At 41.7% G+C, this 17,254-nt stretch overlaps 2 protein-coding genes across 5 annotated transcripts in view; one reads left to right on the top strand and one right to left on the bottom strand.

The window, feature by feature from the left end:
• Window positions 1–422: 422 nt before the first annotated feature.
• On the bottom strand, window positions 423–5,612 carry TMEM60 (transmembrane protein 60). Its single transcript, XM_037511019.2, has 2 exons — window positions 5,144–5,612; window positions 423–1,111 (listed from the first exon to the last, which is right to left on the bottom strand). The coding sequence occupies exon 2, from the start codon at window positions 1,059–1,061 to the stop codon at window positions 660–662; it is 402 nt and encodes a 133-aa protein (XP_037366916.1). The 5' UTR covers window positions 1,062–1,111; window positions 5,144–5,612; the 3' UTR covers window positions 423–659.
• Window positions 5,613–5,659: 47 nt separating this feature from the next.
• The window catches only part of PHTF2 (putative homeodomain transcription factor 2), a 102,381-nt gene continuing 90,786 nt past the window's right edge, over window positions 5,660–17,254 (top strand). Inside the window, exon 1 of one of the 4 annotated variants that reach the window (XM_037510952.1) lies at window positions 5,660–5,859. The gene's annotated coding sequence lies outside the window, so the exon portion shown is untranslated. Of the gene's footprint in view, window positions 5,860–6,351; window positions 6,492–16,512; window positions 16,601–17,254 lie in introns of those variants that run through there. The other 3 variants (XM_037510996.2, XM_054692501.1, XM_037510959.2) reach the window with 3 other exon arrangements.

Below are 17,254 nucleotides of genomic sequence, written 5' to 3'. Positions count from 1 at the left end.
AGCACAAATGATCATTTACTTTGGTTATAATGGTAAAATTCTACCTAAATATGTTGATTAAAGATTTCAGATTTAGGGTCTCCCCAGTGGCGCAGCGGTTGAGCGCTGGGTTGCGAAGCTGCCTGCAGCCTCTGCAGCGCCGGTTCAATCCCCGGCTGCTCCCCGGCCACCGGAGGAGGGTCCCGCATGGCACGCAGACCTCTCCTGCCGCCCGCTGCTCCCCTCAGCAGTGTACCTCGGTCCTTCTGCCTGCTCTGCTCCCCTCTCTGGCTCTGGTGGATTCTCTCACCCTCCCGCGCTTCTGACTGTACCCAGTGCTTATATAAATAAATAAATCTTTAAAAAAAAAAAAAAAAAGATTTCAGATTTACTTAATTATGAACCACAGGTTTACAACAGATTCAAGAGTAAAGGAGAAAATAAGGTCCAAAACAAACTTTATTTACATAGGGCTAACAAGAATATTAAGAACTCAAATATTGAACAAGCTTTTGGTTGACTGGAAGTCCATGATTCACCAAAACTATTTTATGGAAGCAGTATAAAACTACATTTGGTATTTTTCTCAATCCTCTGGTAGTCTTCAAAATTGCAAAGATTCAGAACACTTTAATGACAGTTTGTGATATAGTAATAAGGTGGGATGATGCCCTGAGAAGTCAGTCTCTCACAAAAAAAACGTTATATCCAAGCTCTATCAAAGCCCCAGCCAGTAAGGCCCATAAAGGAATGAAGACATAGGACAGATTCATGGTAGTAAACTGTTCCAGTTTTGCACAAAGTGCAAGGCAGAAGGCTAATTTAAGTAACATTGCAATGAGGTACCAGGCTTTTTTTTTAATATTGTGTGATCCATGTCGAGGGTCAAAGCCAGACTTACATCTCCCAGCCATTTTCACAATCAGCATGACAAGAAGGATAGTATCAAATATCCAGACAGGAATAAATATAAGGAACCAGTTCCAAGGTGCCTTCTCGTCCAGTTTCAACACCAACATGATCAAGAAGAGTAATGTGAAAAGCCAGGTGAGTAGTACTCTCTGAGCCAAGGACATTCTCATTTAAACAGTTTAAAGAGGCTGTTGTGGAGCTGAAAAAGGGGAAACAAACCCTAAGAAAAGGAAAAAAAAAAAAGTTAAGATTGTTTTGAGTAGTGGACAGGGAAAAAAAAATCACTTCCAATCCTATTGAACAAAGCTGACTCTTTCCTACTCAGAGATTTCCTAATTTTGAAAATATTCTAACATTCTTCCTTTCAAAACCTGTAAAATTTGCAACTATTTTTGATCGTTTTATATCCATTATTCCTTATAACTCATGACAAAATACAGTATTTTTTTTATTTTTGGAAAATTCACTCGATATAAACTCTATTCAACTGGCTCATGAACAGTGTGTCCTTTAAATCTGTGTCACTCAAGCTCAGACACTCCTAACTTTATCCCTGTAGCTCAAGGATGTCTTAACCTTTTTGCACCTTGCATTTCTATTTAAAAAAAAAAAAAAAAAACACATTAGGGCCTCCTGTGGTGGCGCAGAGGTTGAGCGCTGGGCTGCGAAGCTGTCCACAGCCTCTGCAGCGCCAGTTCGATCCCCGGCCGCTTGGTGAGGGTCCCACATGGCGCGACAGACTTCTCCTGCCACGCCCCTCATCAGTGTATTTTGTCATTCTGCCTGTTCTGTTCCCCACTCTGGCTCTGGTGAATTCTCTCACCCTCCCACGCTTCTGACTGTATCCAGTGCTTATATAAATAAATAAATCTTTAAAAAACAATTAAAAATCAAGGTAGTAAAAAAGGAGGAGATGGCATTAAGCCAAGAGAGGAGGGTTTTGGTGAAGAAATTACTAATGGAAATTAAAAAGACATCAAGTAGAATTAGGATGTTAAGCGGTCTTTGGGCTAAGTAATATAGAAGGCATTGATCAGAATGGGTTTTTACAGTTTGAGTTTTATATTTGTAAATATTCTCATTAAAATTCTTTTTTAAAAAAAACTTTTTTTTTTTTAATTTATGCATAGAAGAACTGGGGTATAAGCCAGAGGTATAGGAGTGGTGAGAGGATTCACCAGAGACACAGTGGGGAGCAGAATAGATGGACTACTGAAATACACTGCTGAGGAGCACAGCAAGTTAGACAGGAGAGGTCTGCTGGACCATGGCCATGTGGATTAGTTCCCTGGCCGGGGTTCGAACTCATGCTTCAGTGGCTGGAGACAGCTTGATAGGGCTAAGGTTTAACCCCTTGCGCCACCACTAAAATTCTTACAAATACCTACTAGTCTTAAAAACTTTTTTCCTCTTAATAGCCCTATTTTTTGGTTTGTGGTATAGATTTTTCACTATTTGCTGTCCACTAGTCAAGATCACTTAATAAACTTTTGATATTTAATAATTATTAGATGCTAAACTAGTCAATAATTGGGGCTAATTCTTATATCCATAGTACTAATCTAGATTTCTCTTTTCTACCAATACAATGTGACTGTTACTGGGTATGTTCTAGATATTGTTGATATCTGGAAGGCCTTTCCCAGAGTATTTTCTGCTACTATCAATAACTTTATTCTTTCATTCTTTTCAATGCTAAAATCACTAATTCCTATAAGCTTGGATATGATTGGGAATGCATTAATCCTTAACTTGGGTATCAGCATTACTTAATTTTTACATATAGTTTTTTTTTTTTAAATATTTATTATTTATTTTTATACAGGAGCTAGGGTACAGGCCAGAGGCGTGGGAGGGTGAGAGGATTCACCAGAGACAGAGCAGGGAGCAAAACACGCAGACTGACTGAAATACACTGCTGAGGGGAGCTGCTGGGGGAGACAGGAGAGGTCTGCCAAGCCATGTGGGATTCTCACCAGCCGACGGGCATCGCACCAGCCGACGGGCATCGAACCCGTGCTACAGAGGCTGCGGACAGCCTCACAGCACTGCGTCCAATCTGCTGCGCCACCAGGGAGGCCCTACATATAATTTTATAGTATGTTCTATACTTAAGTTTTTTATATTAATTTGTGGACATTTGGAATAAGGTTAAGCAGAATGGGAAGTCAGAAGCTAGACTACATGTAATTAGGTGAGGAATTAACAGAAATAACAAAATGCAAATGGTCGACAACATTTTATTCCTTTGAAACAGTTGGAGAAGTATTATATATAAGACAATGATACCGAGAATATGTTTTCACTAAAAAAGGAATCTATTATTATAAGCTGAGTGAAATAAGCTACTGGGGAGTGGTGATTGAAGATTAGAGTGGTCACTTGATGGAAAAAGGGAAGATCAGAAATTGGTAGGAATGGTAACAAAAGGCTGGGTGGTAAGACTAAAAATGCAGGAAAAAGGGGAAGTGGATGGGAAATCAGACTGGCTTGTTTAACTTTGAAGTTCTCTGCTACATCTCCCTGACTTTTAAACAGTCAGTGATTATCTCAGTGTGTATGTTTTGTATTACTAGTGATTTGAGGGTCTCTTAACACTCTCTTGCCCCTGATCCCCACCTGCTGACACTCAACTTGTTTATTTAGCTGGCAGATGCTTCATGCAGCAGTATGAAAAACATGCTTTTGCTCCCAGGAAGGCATTTTCTGTGCTGGTCTCCTTTCCTGGCCAGAGGCTGCCATTGTGGAAAATGGGACTGAATTTGGAAGATGAGATGGTAGGGTATGTGCTGATTAATAACTAAAGATGGATTTCACACTATACAGTATACACTAAGTTTGCTCAATTCTGATCTCCAATCTTTTTATGTATATTTTTAAACATTTATTTTTACTTATAAATGCATACAAGAACTGGGGTCTAGGCCAGAGGTGTGGAGGGTGAGAGGATTCACCAGAGAGAGTGGGGAGCAGAACAGGCAGACCTACTGAAAAACACTGCTGAGGGGAGCAGCGGGCAAGACAGGAGAGGTCTGCTGCACCATTTGGGTTAGCTCCTGCCTGGGGATGGAACCCATGCCACAGATGCCACAGCGTCTAGCAACAGCTTGACAGTGCCACCAGGGAGCCCCCCCCCCCCCATCTCCAATCTTTATGGCCATTTTTTTGTGAACCTTTAAAAAGTTCATTGATAAACTTGTTTAAATGTAATTTTTCTATTAGCCATTGGATAACTCAAGCTACATTTTTTAAATCACACACTGAGCAGCAACTGAACTCAACACAGGTAATTTCCAACTGAATGTGAAAGGAGACACAGAATAGTCACGTGGCTACAAGTTTCATAGTGTGGGACACACCCAAGTTCTGTATGCATTTATACTTTTAAAAAGCCCTCAACCTGGAATTTAAATTATGCTCGAAGGGTTGTAGACGGTGGCTTACAATAATATGAACCCAGTTTTATTAACTTATTAACAAATCTTCATTAATTTAAGCAATCATATTTGCTTCCTACTGCTATTCTTTGTCCTCAGAGAATGTGATTGCATTTTTTTTATTGCATTTTTTAAAAAACGAAAATTAGCTCAACTAAAGTATTTCATTTCCCATTTGTGAAGGTTCTTACCCATTATTAAAATCTTCTGAGTTGCCCCCAAATGGAAATCAAAAGCACCTGTCCACAGCACCAGTCTCGATGTCAGTTGTATGGACTCATTAATTTGTCCTTGGTGCTTCCCAAACGCTTCCCATTTCCCTGTCCTCGCTGCCAGTACTCTTTAACAAGTGAGCTCGCCTCGTTCCAGGGGTAGCTGTGCGAGATGAACCTCTAACAAAGCATCCTCTACACGAGTCGCCTTCCGCAGGCCCATGCTGCAACAGCCCAGGCCAACATAAACCATCCCTTAACGGAAGCGCATTCTGCTGACAACTTATCTGATTTTCAGACTACCTGTTCCTAGAATTCAGGACATTCCCAAACTACTCCGGCCCCACCTCCGCCCAAGGCTCCGGATCTGGGTGCCCGCCCCTCCACCACCCTTCTGCGCCGCGGGCCCCAGGACCTCTCGCAGTTTCGCGCGCTCCTTGCACAATGCGCACAGAAGCCCCGAAGCCAAGCAGGCGTACAGACGTTTTGGGGAGCGGCGGTACGGCTGCCCCCCAAACCCCAGGCCTCAGGCGTCAGCGCCGGGGCACCGTGGGGACGAAAGCACCGCGGACGAACGCCAGCCCCTCGGGGCCTCAGACTCACCAGGCAGTGCCGCGGGTCGGAGAGCGAAGAGGGCCACGAAGACCCGGAGATTTGCCAGCTTGGGTTCTTGACCTCTTCCACACTTTTTCCCCCATTAAACCCAGAACCCGTCACATGATAACAACGAAGCGATCTCAGTTCCGCCTCTCGTAAGTACCGCGGCAGAGGCCGTCTCAGTTTACCTTAGGGCCGCGCCCACATCCGGGGCGGGGTCTCGCCGCCTCTGAGCCTCCCCTATAGGTAGAGAGGACGCCAATCTGGGTTCAGGGGCCCCTTTCCCTGCGGTAATTGGACCATTTGGCTGCCGGCGTAAACCAACCGACCTCTTCTTACGTTCGGATTTGACGGAAAGGGGACGCTCGGAGAACCCACTGGATCCGCCCCTCTTCTGCTACGGGTCAGGAGGACAGTCAGTCTCACCACAGCGTGGAGTTTCTGTGGTCCCATTGGGCCCACAAATGCCAATCAGATCAGCCTGCGCTCAGCCCCGCCCCCGGCGGCTTCCCGCCCCCTCGCCCTCCCGGCCAGCGCGCGGAGACTGCAGGCTCCGGCGCAAAATCCTGCGGGAGAGGGGGGTGGGGCGAGGCGCTAGAGGCAGCGCGCGGCCGGCAGCCTCGTTGTGAGTCCTCCGGCTCCCTCGGCGGTGGCGACGCTCGCCTCGGTGTCTCCCGCGCGCACTCCAGCCGCCTCCTAGCGGCGCGGCGCTCACTCCTCCGGTAAGAGCGCCATCGCCTCCGCGCCGGGGCGGCCGGTGTGGCGGGCGTTGGGTTCTGACAGAATCCCGAGGATGGAGCAGGACCGGGGCAGAGAGCGGCGGGCGTGAGGACGGCGGGGCGCTCCGGGGCCAGCGCGGCGCCCTCCGCCGCCGGTGACTCCCCCGTCCGCCGCCGGCACCTGCGGACGGGGTCCCCCGCGGTCCCCTCCCATCACTTGGCTGGGGGCAGCGGCTCAGCCTTTCCTCCCGAGCCCGCGCCGCGCTCGAGCGTTGGTGATGACGGGCCGGAGCCCCGCGCCTGCGCCCGCCCCTCCGCCCCTCCCGCGGCCCCTCTCCGCTTCCTTCCCCCGGCGCGGAGCTGGGGGCGCGGCGGGTCCTGCGAGGCGCGCGGGGGTCGCGCGGGGCCCGGGGAGTTGGGGGGGGTCAGCTGGGGTCTCCGCGCGGGGCGCAGGCTGGAAGGGGGTCGCTGCCCTGCACCCGCCGAGCGGGCAACAGATGAGTGGTGCGATGCCAGCAGTGACTGCGGAGCGGGTGCTGAAATGCCGCGCGCCGGCCCCGGGAGAGTTCCCGTCTGGAAACAATGCTGTGTGGTCTGGAAGCCTGCTTCACCTTTTCTGCGCATTTTTTTGAACGGTATGATGTTGACAGCCAGTGTTCTAGTGTTGTGCCTTCGCGTTCTGGCTTCTCATTCAGTCCCTCCTTGAATAACTTGGGGAATCATCCTGTCTTTAATCTGTCACTCCATTTATTTTTAGCCTGGCACAAACAAGGAACTGCTTTGTATCAACATATACTGACTAGGGAAGTGGCAGAATCTGGAACGATTTATTAATCTCAGCATCTGCTTTTAAATGCAAAGTGATTTTGGAATGCGTGGTGGATGAAGTCAGTGTTTTGTAATTTACACGTGCTCGCTATGGTAATTCTGCTTACTTCGAGAGCATTTTGTTGGCCTTAGTACTTTGATTTTATAGATTTTGGTTAGCTTTAGCCATATACACGTTTGAAGAGTTTTTGCCCCCTTCAGAGGCTGTAGTTTAAGCCTTAGTACTGGCTCTTGTTTTTCGAGATTATATACTTTAAAAAAAAAAAAAAAAGTCTTATCCCAAACTCGACGTTTTCATAACATATTTAAAGTTGGAAAGGGGCATTCTGGGAATGTGTAACCCAGAGAGTCATGTAATAGCATAACAATTTATTATGCTGACTGGAGTAAGGGCTGTTAAATTTAAGGGATAGCAATGGGTATCCCTTGTAAATAGTAGTGACAGCCTCCAGATACCAGTAGAAAGGAATCTAGAGATCTGGAGAGAAAGAGCATGCCTGAGACTACACATAAAATGATTCCAGGAAGATTACTTGCTGGGGAAGTACTTACTCTCTGCCTCCTACACAGGTTAGTTGTCTGCATGCATCAGATAGTATTAAGCTAGGTATTTGTCAGGTCGGAAGTATATGTGTTCTAATTATCACCGCTTTCTGGTAGGGCATGAAAATGCACTGAGTGAATTAGCCACAGTGTAATAGTCTTCAAGAGTAAGCTTCTTCTTTTTTTTTTTAACTCAAACTGGCCCTAAAAGTCAAGAAGGTGGTCTAAGCAATTTTTAAACCTTGAACCTTTTGGTCAGTCCACTGAAAGCAAAATTGCAAGGAGTATGTAATGGAAAGACTACCAAACTGAGCCAAAGAAAATTAGGCTGGCATCTAGGAAAAAAATGAGGATTCAAAAGTAGTTGGACTGCTTACATATCTCATTTAATTGTAATCCCTGGAAGTAAGTTTTGTGATTGTTGTTTTCTCTGTTTTATAGATGAGTTAACCAAAGCTTGGAAATTATTTGTTCAAGATTTCTCAGCTAATAACTTGGTGAATGTGGGATTCACATCCAGGCAATATGATTCCAAAGCCTCTACTCCAAGCCATTATACTTTATCACACAGTAAAAATAACTTCTGAGAGACTTGGTAGAGGAGACTTATTCGTGTAAAATAATGCTGAAAACCATAAACTAAATAAGGGTATTGTACATATTCAGTAACACTTTGAGACCATTGTATAATAGCCACTGTTGAGTGTTGCTGGGGATATAAGGATGGATTCCTCTTCCTTGTCTTTGAGGACCATCTTGTTTAGTGGAGGAGAGAGATAATATGAACAACTAATGATAATACAGTATAAACTCTAAGACAGTACTATAGAGTCTACAGTTTCATGGAAACAACTCATTTAAAGTTTAGATAAACCAGATTATGAATTCCTACTGCGAATTGAGAGCTTGAATGTGATATCAATTTTTTTTTTTCAGCTTTAGTTACCTTATCTTGTTAAGTGGAGGGGGTAATATTTCAAATGGGAGTAATAAATATTAAACAAAGTATGTATAGTATGGACACATTGATAAGCCCTGAATGAAGAAGAATGCCAGAATAATTTTAAGAAATCTGTGAAGGGCTTCACCAGTGGCCTAGGAGTTAAGTCTCAGCACTGTCACCTCCATGGCCTGAGTTCAATCCCCAGCCAGGGAGCTACCCACATGGTGCAGCAGACCTCTCCTGTTTCACCCCCTGCTCCCCTTATTTCAGTAAATCTGCCTGCTGCCTGCTACCATCTCTGTCTCTGGTAAATCCTCTCACCCCCTGTACCTCTGGCCTACACCCCAGTTCTTTTACGCATAAATAAATAAAATCTAAAAGGAAAGAAAGACAGTGGAGAAGAGTTTGTTGAGGGTTTAACAGGGAGGTACCATTGGAGCCTTAAAAGAAGAGTGATAATTTTCATATTTGGGGAAGGAGTACATTCTGCACAGAACAGGAGTTAGGATCTCAGAACAGGAATATGGATTTTTGATGGAATGATAAGTAATTGTATAAAAAGCATTTGTGAAGGCCGAATTTAAATGGTAATTGTATATATGTGGCTTGGTAAAGTGAGTACTACACAATTTTGGTGGTTGGAAATTCCATGTTTAAATACTTGCAAGGAAACCTCCACTCTGTGCATTCTTACATTTTTATTTATTTTTAATTTTTATTTATATATTAACTTTCAATACTCATTTTCCTGGTGCAAATTAAAATTTCATTTCCAAACATGTCCAACTAAGCAATTACGTCTTTTTTTTTTTTTTTTTTTTTTTTGAGTTATCCCATTTTAAGCTATAAAAAAAAGACTAATACCACTAGGAGCATTTGCACTTAATTTGTGGACTATATTTTGGGATTAATTTAAAAAGAATACTCTTAAAATGACTGTTACTTTCCCTTAACCCTTTACCTAGTGTATAGCCACATAAAGTCAATATTGCAAATCACCCTTTGCGTATATGTCAACTTTCTTTTCTGACCCAAACTTGAGATGTGACAGTGGGACAGTTGGTACTGTCCTTGAAATCTGTGAAAAAGTTCCACATTTATATATTCCTCTCAGATTTTTACAGAACCATAAATACTCATATTGGATTTATTGTAAATGAGGAACATCACTTGATATCCATAATCATATGACCAAGATGAAAATATGAAATGACATTTAGCAAAGCGGCATCTTTTTTTTTTACAGCTTATATTCCTCGTACTAAATTGCTAAAATGATACAAAATAGAAAGATGAGTTTTCAAATGAGAAAATGTGATTGTTTCCTAGAATAGATAGTTTTAGAGCACTAGGGAAAAAAGTATACTGGATTTTATTCTGAGTAGTGAACAGGAAGTAAGGCAGGAAATGGTTGTGGCTGAACCACTACCTGATAATAATCATACCATGATTAAATTTGACATTTAATGAAAGGAAGTAAAGGAAAAAAAGTGCACTGTAAGCAGCTTTCCAGTTTCAGAAATAATAAGGGAAAGGGGCTGTTAATAGTGTTATCTGCAGAAGATTTGAAGACATGTAGCAGATACTCATATTTGTTGCATGAATGAAAGCTTCTTAGTAAAACATTCAGTAAAAGTTCTGTTACAAATAGCAAAAAAAAAAAATATGCAAGTTATAGGGCACAAATTTTTGTGCTCTGTAGATTTAGGTTCAGGTCTCAATTCTGCAGTCCTCCAATTGTGTGGCTTTGGGCTCATTATGTAATCTTAATGAGGCTCAGTTTTATTCATAAAATGCAGATATCCACTTTGCAAGATTTTGAGAATTAAATGAGCTAGTGTATGTAAAGTAATTAGTACATTTGTTTGGCTTATAAGACGCTAAAAAAAAAGTTTGCTGCACTTACTTGATTAAGTTGAACAGGTGCATTTTTTTTAAAATGCAGTTTTCAAATAGAGTAAGGAAAGCCGGGAAATGGCCAGGAAAAAAAAAAAAAAGTGACCTTAAAAAGAAGCAGTAGAATGTTAAGTAGGAAACACTTGAGTTTAGAACCATTGCAACTATATAGAAAAGAAGGCAAAAGATTAGGGAGAGAACTTCACATTCTACATTTTTTTATTTTGTCAAAAGTAGATCAGATTTATTAAGGCAGGTAGAGTTAATAAAGTTTTATTATTCTAAATGATAATAAAAGGATAATTGAAATAGGGTCTCTTGTGATATGATTGAATATATAGGGAAAGAGACTTGTTTTCTCAGATTTCTTTTTTCTTTTTTAAGAGATTTATCTTATTTTTATGCATACAAGAGCTAGGGTGTAGGCCAGAGGTGCAGGGGTTGGGAGGATTCACCAGAGACAAAGTGGGGAGCAGAACAGGCGGATTGACTGAAATACACTGCTGAGGGGAGCAGCAGGTGAGACTGGAGAGGTCTGCTGTGCCCTATGGGTCACCTCCTGGGCAAGGGACCGAACTCCTGCTGCAGTGGCTGCTGTTAGTTTCCTGTTGCTGAGACTTAATCCCTTGCATCACCAGGGAGGCCTTGTTTTCTTAGATTTCTTTTTTTTTTTTTTTTAAGATTTATTTATTTATGCATTCAAGAACTGGGGTGTAGGCCAGAGATGTGGGGGAGCGATGTGTGTGAGAGGATTCACCAGGGACAGTGTGGGGAACAGAACAAGTGGACTGACTGAAAAACACTGCTGAGGGAGCAGCAAGCAATACAGAAGAGGTCTGCTGCGCCATGTGGGTCACCATTTCTTAACTGCCTTACTTATCCGTGAAATTCTTATAGTGGAGAAAATCCATTAATTATATAGTTATGAAGAAGGCTTTTGTGAAAGCAATCCTAGGAGGCATAGCAGGTAAATTTAACTACACAGATTCCCTAAGTGTTGGTTCCATGTATCTCATAGCCTGTTACATATATTGGGCATTGAATGTATGAGTGTAACATATGTTGAAAACTAACATTTATTTTTCTTTTTGTGACTGGTTTATTTCGTTTAGTACAATATCCTTAAGATTCACCCATATGTAGCCTGCAGTAAGATTTAAGGCTAACTAATATCCTATTGTATTATATATGTATATATGTACATACCGAATTTTCTTTATCCAGTCTTCCATTGGTGGACATTTAGGTTGTTTCCACCTCTTGGCCATTGTCATTGTGACTTGTGTTACTGTGATTTTGGTCACAGTTTTTGAGACTTTGGTTTTAGTTCTTTAAGCTAAAAATTGAGAAGTGAGATTCCTGAATTATAGGTAGTTCATTAACTTTTTTTCAGGAAACACCTTAGTATTTTCCATAATGGTTGAACCAGTTTGCTATTTTACCAGCAGTGCACAAGGTTTCCAGTTTTTCTACATCTTAGTCAACACTTTTTCCCATTTTATTGATGATAATCATCCTATAAATGTAAAAATGATACCTCATTGTGGTTTTAGTTTGAATTTCTCTGACCACCGGTAATGTTGAGCATCATTTCATATGCTTGTTGGCCATTTGTATATTTTCTTTGAAGAAATGTTTCTAAGTTTTTTGCCCATTTTTAAATTGATACCAGTTCAATAAGAGTCCATTCTTTTTTGGAATGGGAATATCCAGTTTTCCCACCATTTGTTGAAGAGACTGTCCTTTCCCTATTGAGTGGTTTTGACACTTTTGTCAAAGTATATTTGACCATGTATGTGAAGGTTTGTTTTTGGACTCTTTATTCTGTCTTTATGCCAGTACTACATGGTTTCAGTTACTAGCTTTATAATATGCATTGGAATCAGGAATTGTGTGTTCTTTTTTTGAAACTATTTTGGCATTTGTGCTTTCTCAGGTTTCATATGAATTTCAGGGAAGATTTTTTCTTTCTTTTTTTTTTAAAGATCTATTTATTTATTTATACATTTATACAAGAACCTGGGTACAGGCAAGATTCACAGGAGGGTGAGAGGATTAACCAGAGACAAAGCGGGAGACAGAACAGGCAGACTGACGAAACACACTTCTGAGGGGACCAGTGGCATGACAGGAGACGTCTGCTTCGCCATGTGGGACCCTCGTGGGCTGGCCAGGATCGAACCCGCGCTGCAGAAGCTTGGGACAGCTTCACAGTGCAGTGCTCAACTGCCTGTGCCACCAGGGGAGGCCCGAAGATTTTTCTTTTTTAAAAAAAAATTTTTATTTTTTGCATAGAAGAACTGGGGTGTAGGCCAGAGGTGTGGGGGTGAGAGAATTCAACAGAGACAGTGAGGAGCAGAACAGGTGGATTTACTGAAAGACACTTTAAGGGGAGCAGTGGGTGAAATAGGAGATGTCTACTGCACCATATGTGGGTTAGCTCCCTGGCCCGGGATTGAACTCAGCCTGTAGTGGTAGACAGTGCTGAGACTTAACCTATAGGTCACCAGGAAAGTCCCCTGATTTTTCTGTTTCTACAAACATTCCATTGGAATTTTGATAGATATTGCATTTAATCTGTAGATCACTTTGGGTGGTATAATAATAATAATTCATGAACACAGGATTTCTTTCCATTTATTTTTGTCTTCATTTTTTTCAACACTGTTACATATATAATGGCTATTTTAATGTCCTTGCTTAGTAATCCTATAACATTTGTCATTTCTGGGTCCATTTCTAGTAACTGATTTTTTTTTATTGGAGGGCATGTTTTTCTCTTTATTTGCATACCTGCTAATTTTTGTTTGGAGTCCACATAATATGAATTTTGTTGTTTGGAGATGATCTTTGTTTCTTTTAGTTTTGAGGTTTGCTCTAGGACACGGGTTACTTGGAAGCACTCAGTTCTCCAAAGCTTGCTTTTTATGCTTTGATCTGAGCATCTTTTAGTAAAGGCTGATTTAACCCTTCAACTGAGGCAATAGCCTGCTGAGTATTCTAGCTGTTGCCCGTTGTTATGTGATTTCTCCACTCTGACTGTAAACTATTGCCATCTATGTGTATAACTCTAATAATTGATTTATCATTTTCATCAAATTTAGAAAAATTCTAGGTCCTCTTAGCGGATATTGTTAAGCAAATTGTATATTTGAGTGTGTATATGTATAGCACACCTTTAAGAAAGGATTATTGGGATAATAGTGTTGTGGTTGATAAAAATTTTAAAAATTGGGCCTCCCCGGTGGCGCAGGCCGTAGAGCGCAGTGCTGTGAAGCTGCCCGCAGCCTCTGCAGCACTGGTTCAATCCCGGCCGGCCAGCGAGGGTCCCGCATGGCGAGGCAGACCTCTCCTGTCCCCCCCACCCCAACCCCCCTGCTCCCCTCAGCAGTGTATTTCATTGGCCTGCCTTTTCTGTTCCCTGCTGTCTCTGGTGAATCCTCTCACCCGGCCTGTACCCTGGTTCTTGTATAAATAAATAGATAAATAAATCTTTTTAAAAAAAAAAAAAAAACTTGTCTTTTAAAAATTTTTTTTAATTAACCTAAACTGAAGGACCAGGTATCATGTTTTTATTATTATCTCCACTGTTTTGCATTCTTCAAATAGATTATTTTTTGATCAACTAGATTATAGGATTATGTCAATTTTACCTCTTGAGGAAGATGACCTGAATGGTGAGATGCCTAGAAATCGTGTTATACAAATAGCAGAGAGAGCTAAGAACATTTTTGTCTGGAAAAAGAAAAATTATTGACAGCATATATTTATTAAGTCATTTGAAGGCAGAAGTCTGGTATCCTGTGCTCACTTAGAGTATATAAGTATATATACTTATAAGTATAGGTAAGTATAATAAATACTTATAAGTATATGTAAGTATATATACATATATACTCATTAGAGTGTATAAGTAATACAGGTGAATAGAACTTAAATGGATATAAATATTCCTTGTATAAGGAAAAATTTGAGGCAAATGCTCTTCAAATTGCATTGAGCTTCTTTGAAAACCTCAAACCTCAGACCTCTCTCCAGTCAGGAAAAATTTGTCCATTTTTATACAACTAATTAGTGCTGTGAGAATTTGGAACTACTTCAAAGATGTCTAAGTATTCTATATTTAGTGCTTAGTCAATTGTATGTCTCACAAGATGCATCACGAGGAAAGGACTTTGTTCTAAATATGTGTAAGAACTAATGTGTACATGGTCTCAGATATTTTAAATGCACAGTAACATATTAAAGGCAGTGAGGAGTTCTCGGTGAAGTAAACTTGTTTGACTTTTTATATTTAGTGGATTTAGGGGCCAGATTAGGCTGCAAATGTAATTTATCTATACAATTGTCTTCTACATACACGTGTTATTTAAACTAAGACATTTGAATTGTTCTCCGAGACTGAGGAAATTACCCCGTACTTTCCAACTCAATTCTGACATTATTTGCTAGGATGTAGCATCAGATCCCGCAAGTTCAGGACTCAGTTACACAGGACTGCCCATCCCTTCTCTCTTTCAGATACCTATCACCTGTGCTTCTGACCAATCAGCTATATGTTGGAGATTTCAACAACCTCCTGCTTGGTTTGAATTAATTTACCAGAGCAGCTCATAGAACTCAGAGATGTTTTACTTATGAGTTACTTCAGGGACAGCCGGCTGGAAGAGATGCATAGAGCAAAAGTATGTGGGAAGACAGGTGGAGTGTCCATGCTCTCTGAACATGCCACTGTCTTCCCATTATCCATGTGTTCACTTTGAGAGCTCTCCAAACTCTGTCCTTTTGGGGTTTTTGGAGGCTTCACTTTTTTGGTTTTTGGAGGCATGATTCATTACAACATTGGCCATTGGTGATTTAACTCAACCTCTGGTTCCTTTCCCCTCTAGGATATTGGGGTGGGGCTAAGACTAAAAGTTCCAACTCTGTAATCACATGGCTTAGCTCCTCTGGCAACTAGCCCCTTTAGTTAGGTTACCTCATTAACATAACAAAAGATTCCTTTATTGCTCTCTTCACAGGAGATTCCTAGGGTTTTAGGAGCTCTGTGCCTGGAATAGGTTGAAGACCAAATGTGTACTTACTATAAATCAAAATGTCACAGGGAAATAATTCTACAATGGTTTGGAAAAATAGCCTGAGTCCCTTCCCCACTTTTTCCTTTTTCGGAGGCAAAGGGTCTTTTTCTTCATACCCTACTTACTTCCATGCATAGAGGTACATTTGTAACTCCCAGTATCTACAGGGGGTGGGAGAAATATTCTCACAGTGCTGTGGAGTGAGAATGTCTATTTACTATTTTAGTTGCTTTCAATTAATCCCAACTTCTGCTTCCAGTGGTGCTTGAGCCACAGTCCTTGAAACATTTGTTGATTTTATGGTGTAAATTGTGTTGATAATCCTTCTTTCTCCATTTGTTTTCTGCTTTCTCGGATTTGCTAGGTCAGTTACTAGTCATTTATCTTCTTTCAGATTTCTTTTTTTTTTTTCCCTCTCTATTCACCCTGTCTCGTGTGTTTATGCCTTCGCTGTAGTTTCAGTAATATAGTATAAAGTTAGAGGCTTGTGTTTAGTGTATTTTTTTCTCTAGGATGTTTGAAATATTTAATTGTAAGTTACTCTTTAAGGAATTAAGTCATTTGAACATCATGTTTATATGTTCTTACAATTTAATTTCCTGTGATCTAGGCCTAGAAGTCAAAGTAACTTGTCAAATAGGTTAGAAAAGGGAGAAAGTTATTTTAGATAGAGGAAATACCATCAGGTCTAGAAGTTAAGTATGAAAGTTGTATGGTATATATGGGAACCCCTGATTGTAGGATATGTATGTGATGGGAGATTGAAGAGGGTAGGCAAAAAAGTCCTGAGGCCTCCCTGGTGGTGCAAGGAGTTAAGCACAGCACTGTGAAGCTATCTGCAGCCTCTGACTTCAATCCCTGGTCTGCCAGGAAGCTACCCACGTGGCGCCGCAAACTTCTCCTGTCTTGCCCCGCTGCTCCCCTCAGCAGTGTATTTCAGTAGATCTGCCTGTTCTGCCCCTACTCTGTCTCTGGTGAATCTTCTCACCCCCCACACCTCTGGCCTGTACCCCAGTTCTTGTATGCAAAAATAAATAAATCTTTAAAAAAAAAAGTGCTGTGTGGAAGAAGGTAAAGATGATGGATGCTACTAAGTCTATGATCAAGTGTAAAAGAGGGTCTTTTGTATATTGTGCTGATTACACTCTTAGGCAATGGGAAGACATTTAAGAGAAAGAGAGGAGATTAGTGATAAGGTCTGTGTAGGGTAAATGAAGTTATCAGGTTTCCCCCCATTAGCCTCTAGGACTGCCACCTGCAGTCTTGCGCGTCTGCCATGATTATGGACACCTGGGCCCAGAGAGAGTGGGCTGCGTATGTGTATAAACGTGCACACCTGGGCCTAGAGGAAGGTGTAAGAGCAGTGGCATGACTGCGAGACTATGACTGCAGGGAGACTTGGAGGCAGGCTGCGAGGAAGAATGCCAGAGAGAAAGCCAGAGACAAAGGCAGACAGGTGAGAGACACAGGGCGGGATGGGGGGCCCTCTTGTGTCCCAGCCTCACTTGCCTCCTGGGCCTCCTGGCCTGCTGCCTGCCTCCCTGCCTGGTCTGCTTGTGTACCTGGTTTAGCACTAAAGCCCTGTAAAATCTTGGCTGGGTGGTGTAGCTGGGGGTCAAGTTGCTGTCTCCCTGCTGTCTGGTTTCCCTTGTTCACTATTAAAAGCCTGTAAAGATGATGCCGAAGGCTCCAAAATTCTCTTAAGCTGACGTTGAAACTAGGATAGTTGCACAAGTCAGTTTTTTAAAAAGATGAATGATAGTGAATAAACAGTTCAGAGACTGATAATAGGTGATATGGCTTTGCATCAGTTCTGTGGTAGTGGGGCCGCATGGAAGATGTTTTGCTGCTATGAGTAGACTATATTTATTTATTCTGTCATTTATTGAGGTTTTTATGTGCCAGGTATAGAATTGGTGGTGGTGGGGGGGAAGGGGGACAAGAAAGATTCTAGGGTTCCTTGTTTCAGTAACAAATTAAGTGGATAATAAGAGTAAATTTGAGGAGAGAAAAGTGAATCTTAGTTTTTCTTTTCTCTGAGGTAGCTGTAACAACTTACAGAAGAGCTTTGTCTATGGCCCTGTATTTTCTGCTTAGTATCTTTGAGTTT

Source organism: Talpa occidentalis, unplaced genomic scaffold (genome assembly GCF_014898055.3).
Source record: "Talpa occidentalis isolate TD23 unplaced genomic scaffold, MPIMG_talOcc4v2.1, whole genome shotgun sequence".
In the NCBI taxonomy this organism is placed as follows: domain Eukaryota; kingdom Metazoa; phylum Chordata; class Mammalia; order Eulipotyphla; family Talpidae; genus Talpa; species Talpa occidentalis.
This window is presented reverse-complemented; position numbering and strand designations above follow the sequence as displayed.

Excerpts from the sequence above, each read along its gene's own strand:
- TMEM60 (XM_037511019.2), bottom strand. The coding sequence starts at position 1,061 with ATGAGAATGTCCTTGGCTCAGAGAGTACTACTCACCTGGCTTTTCACA.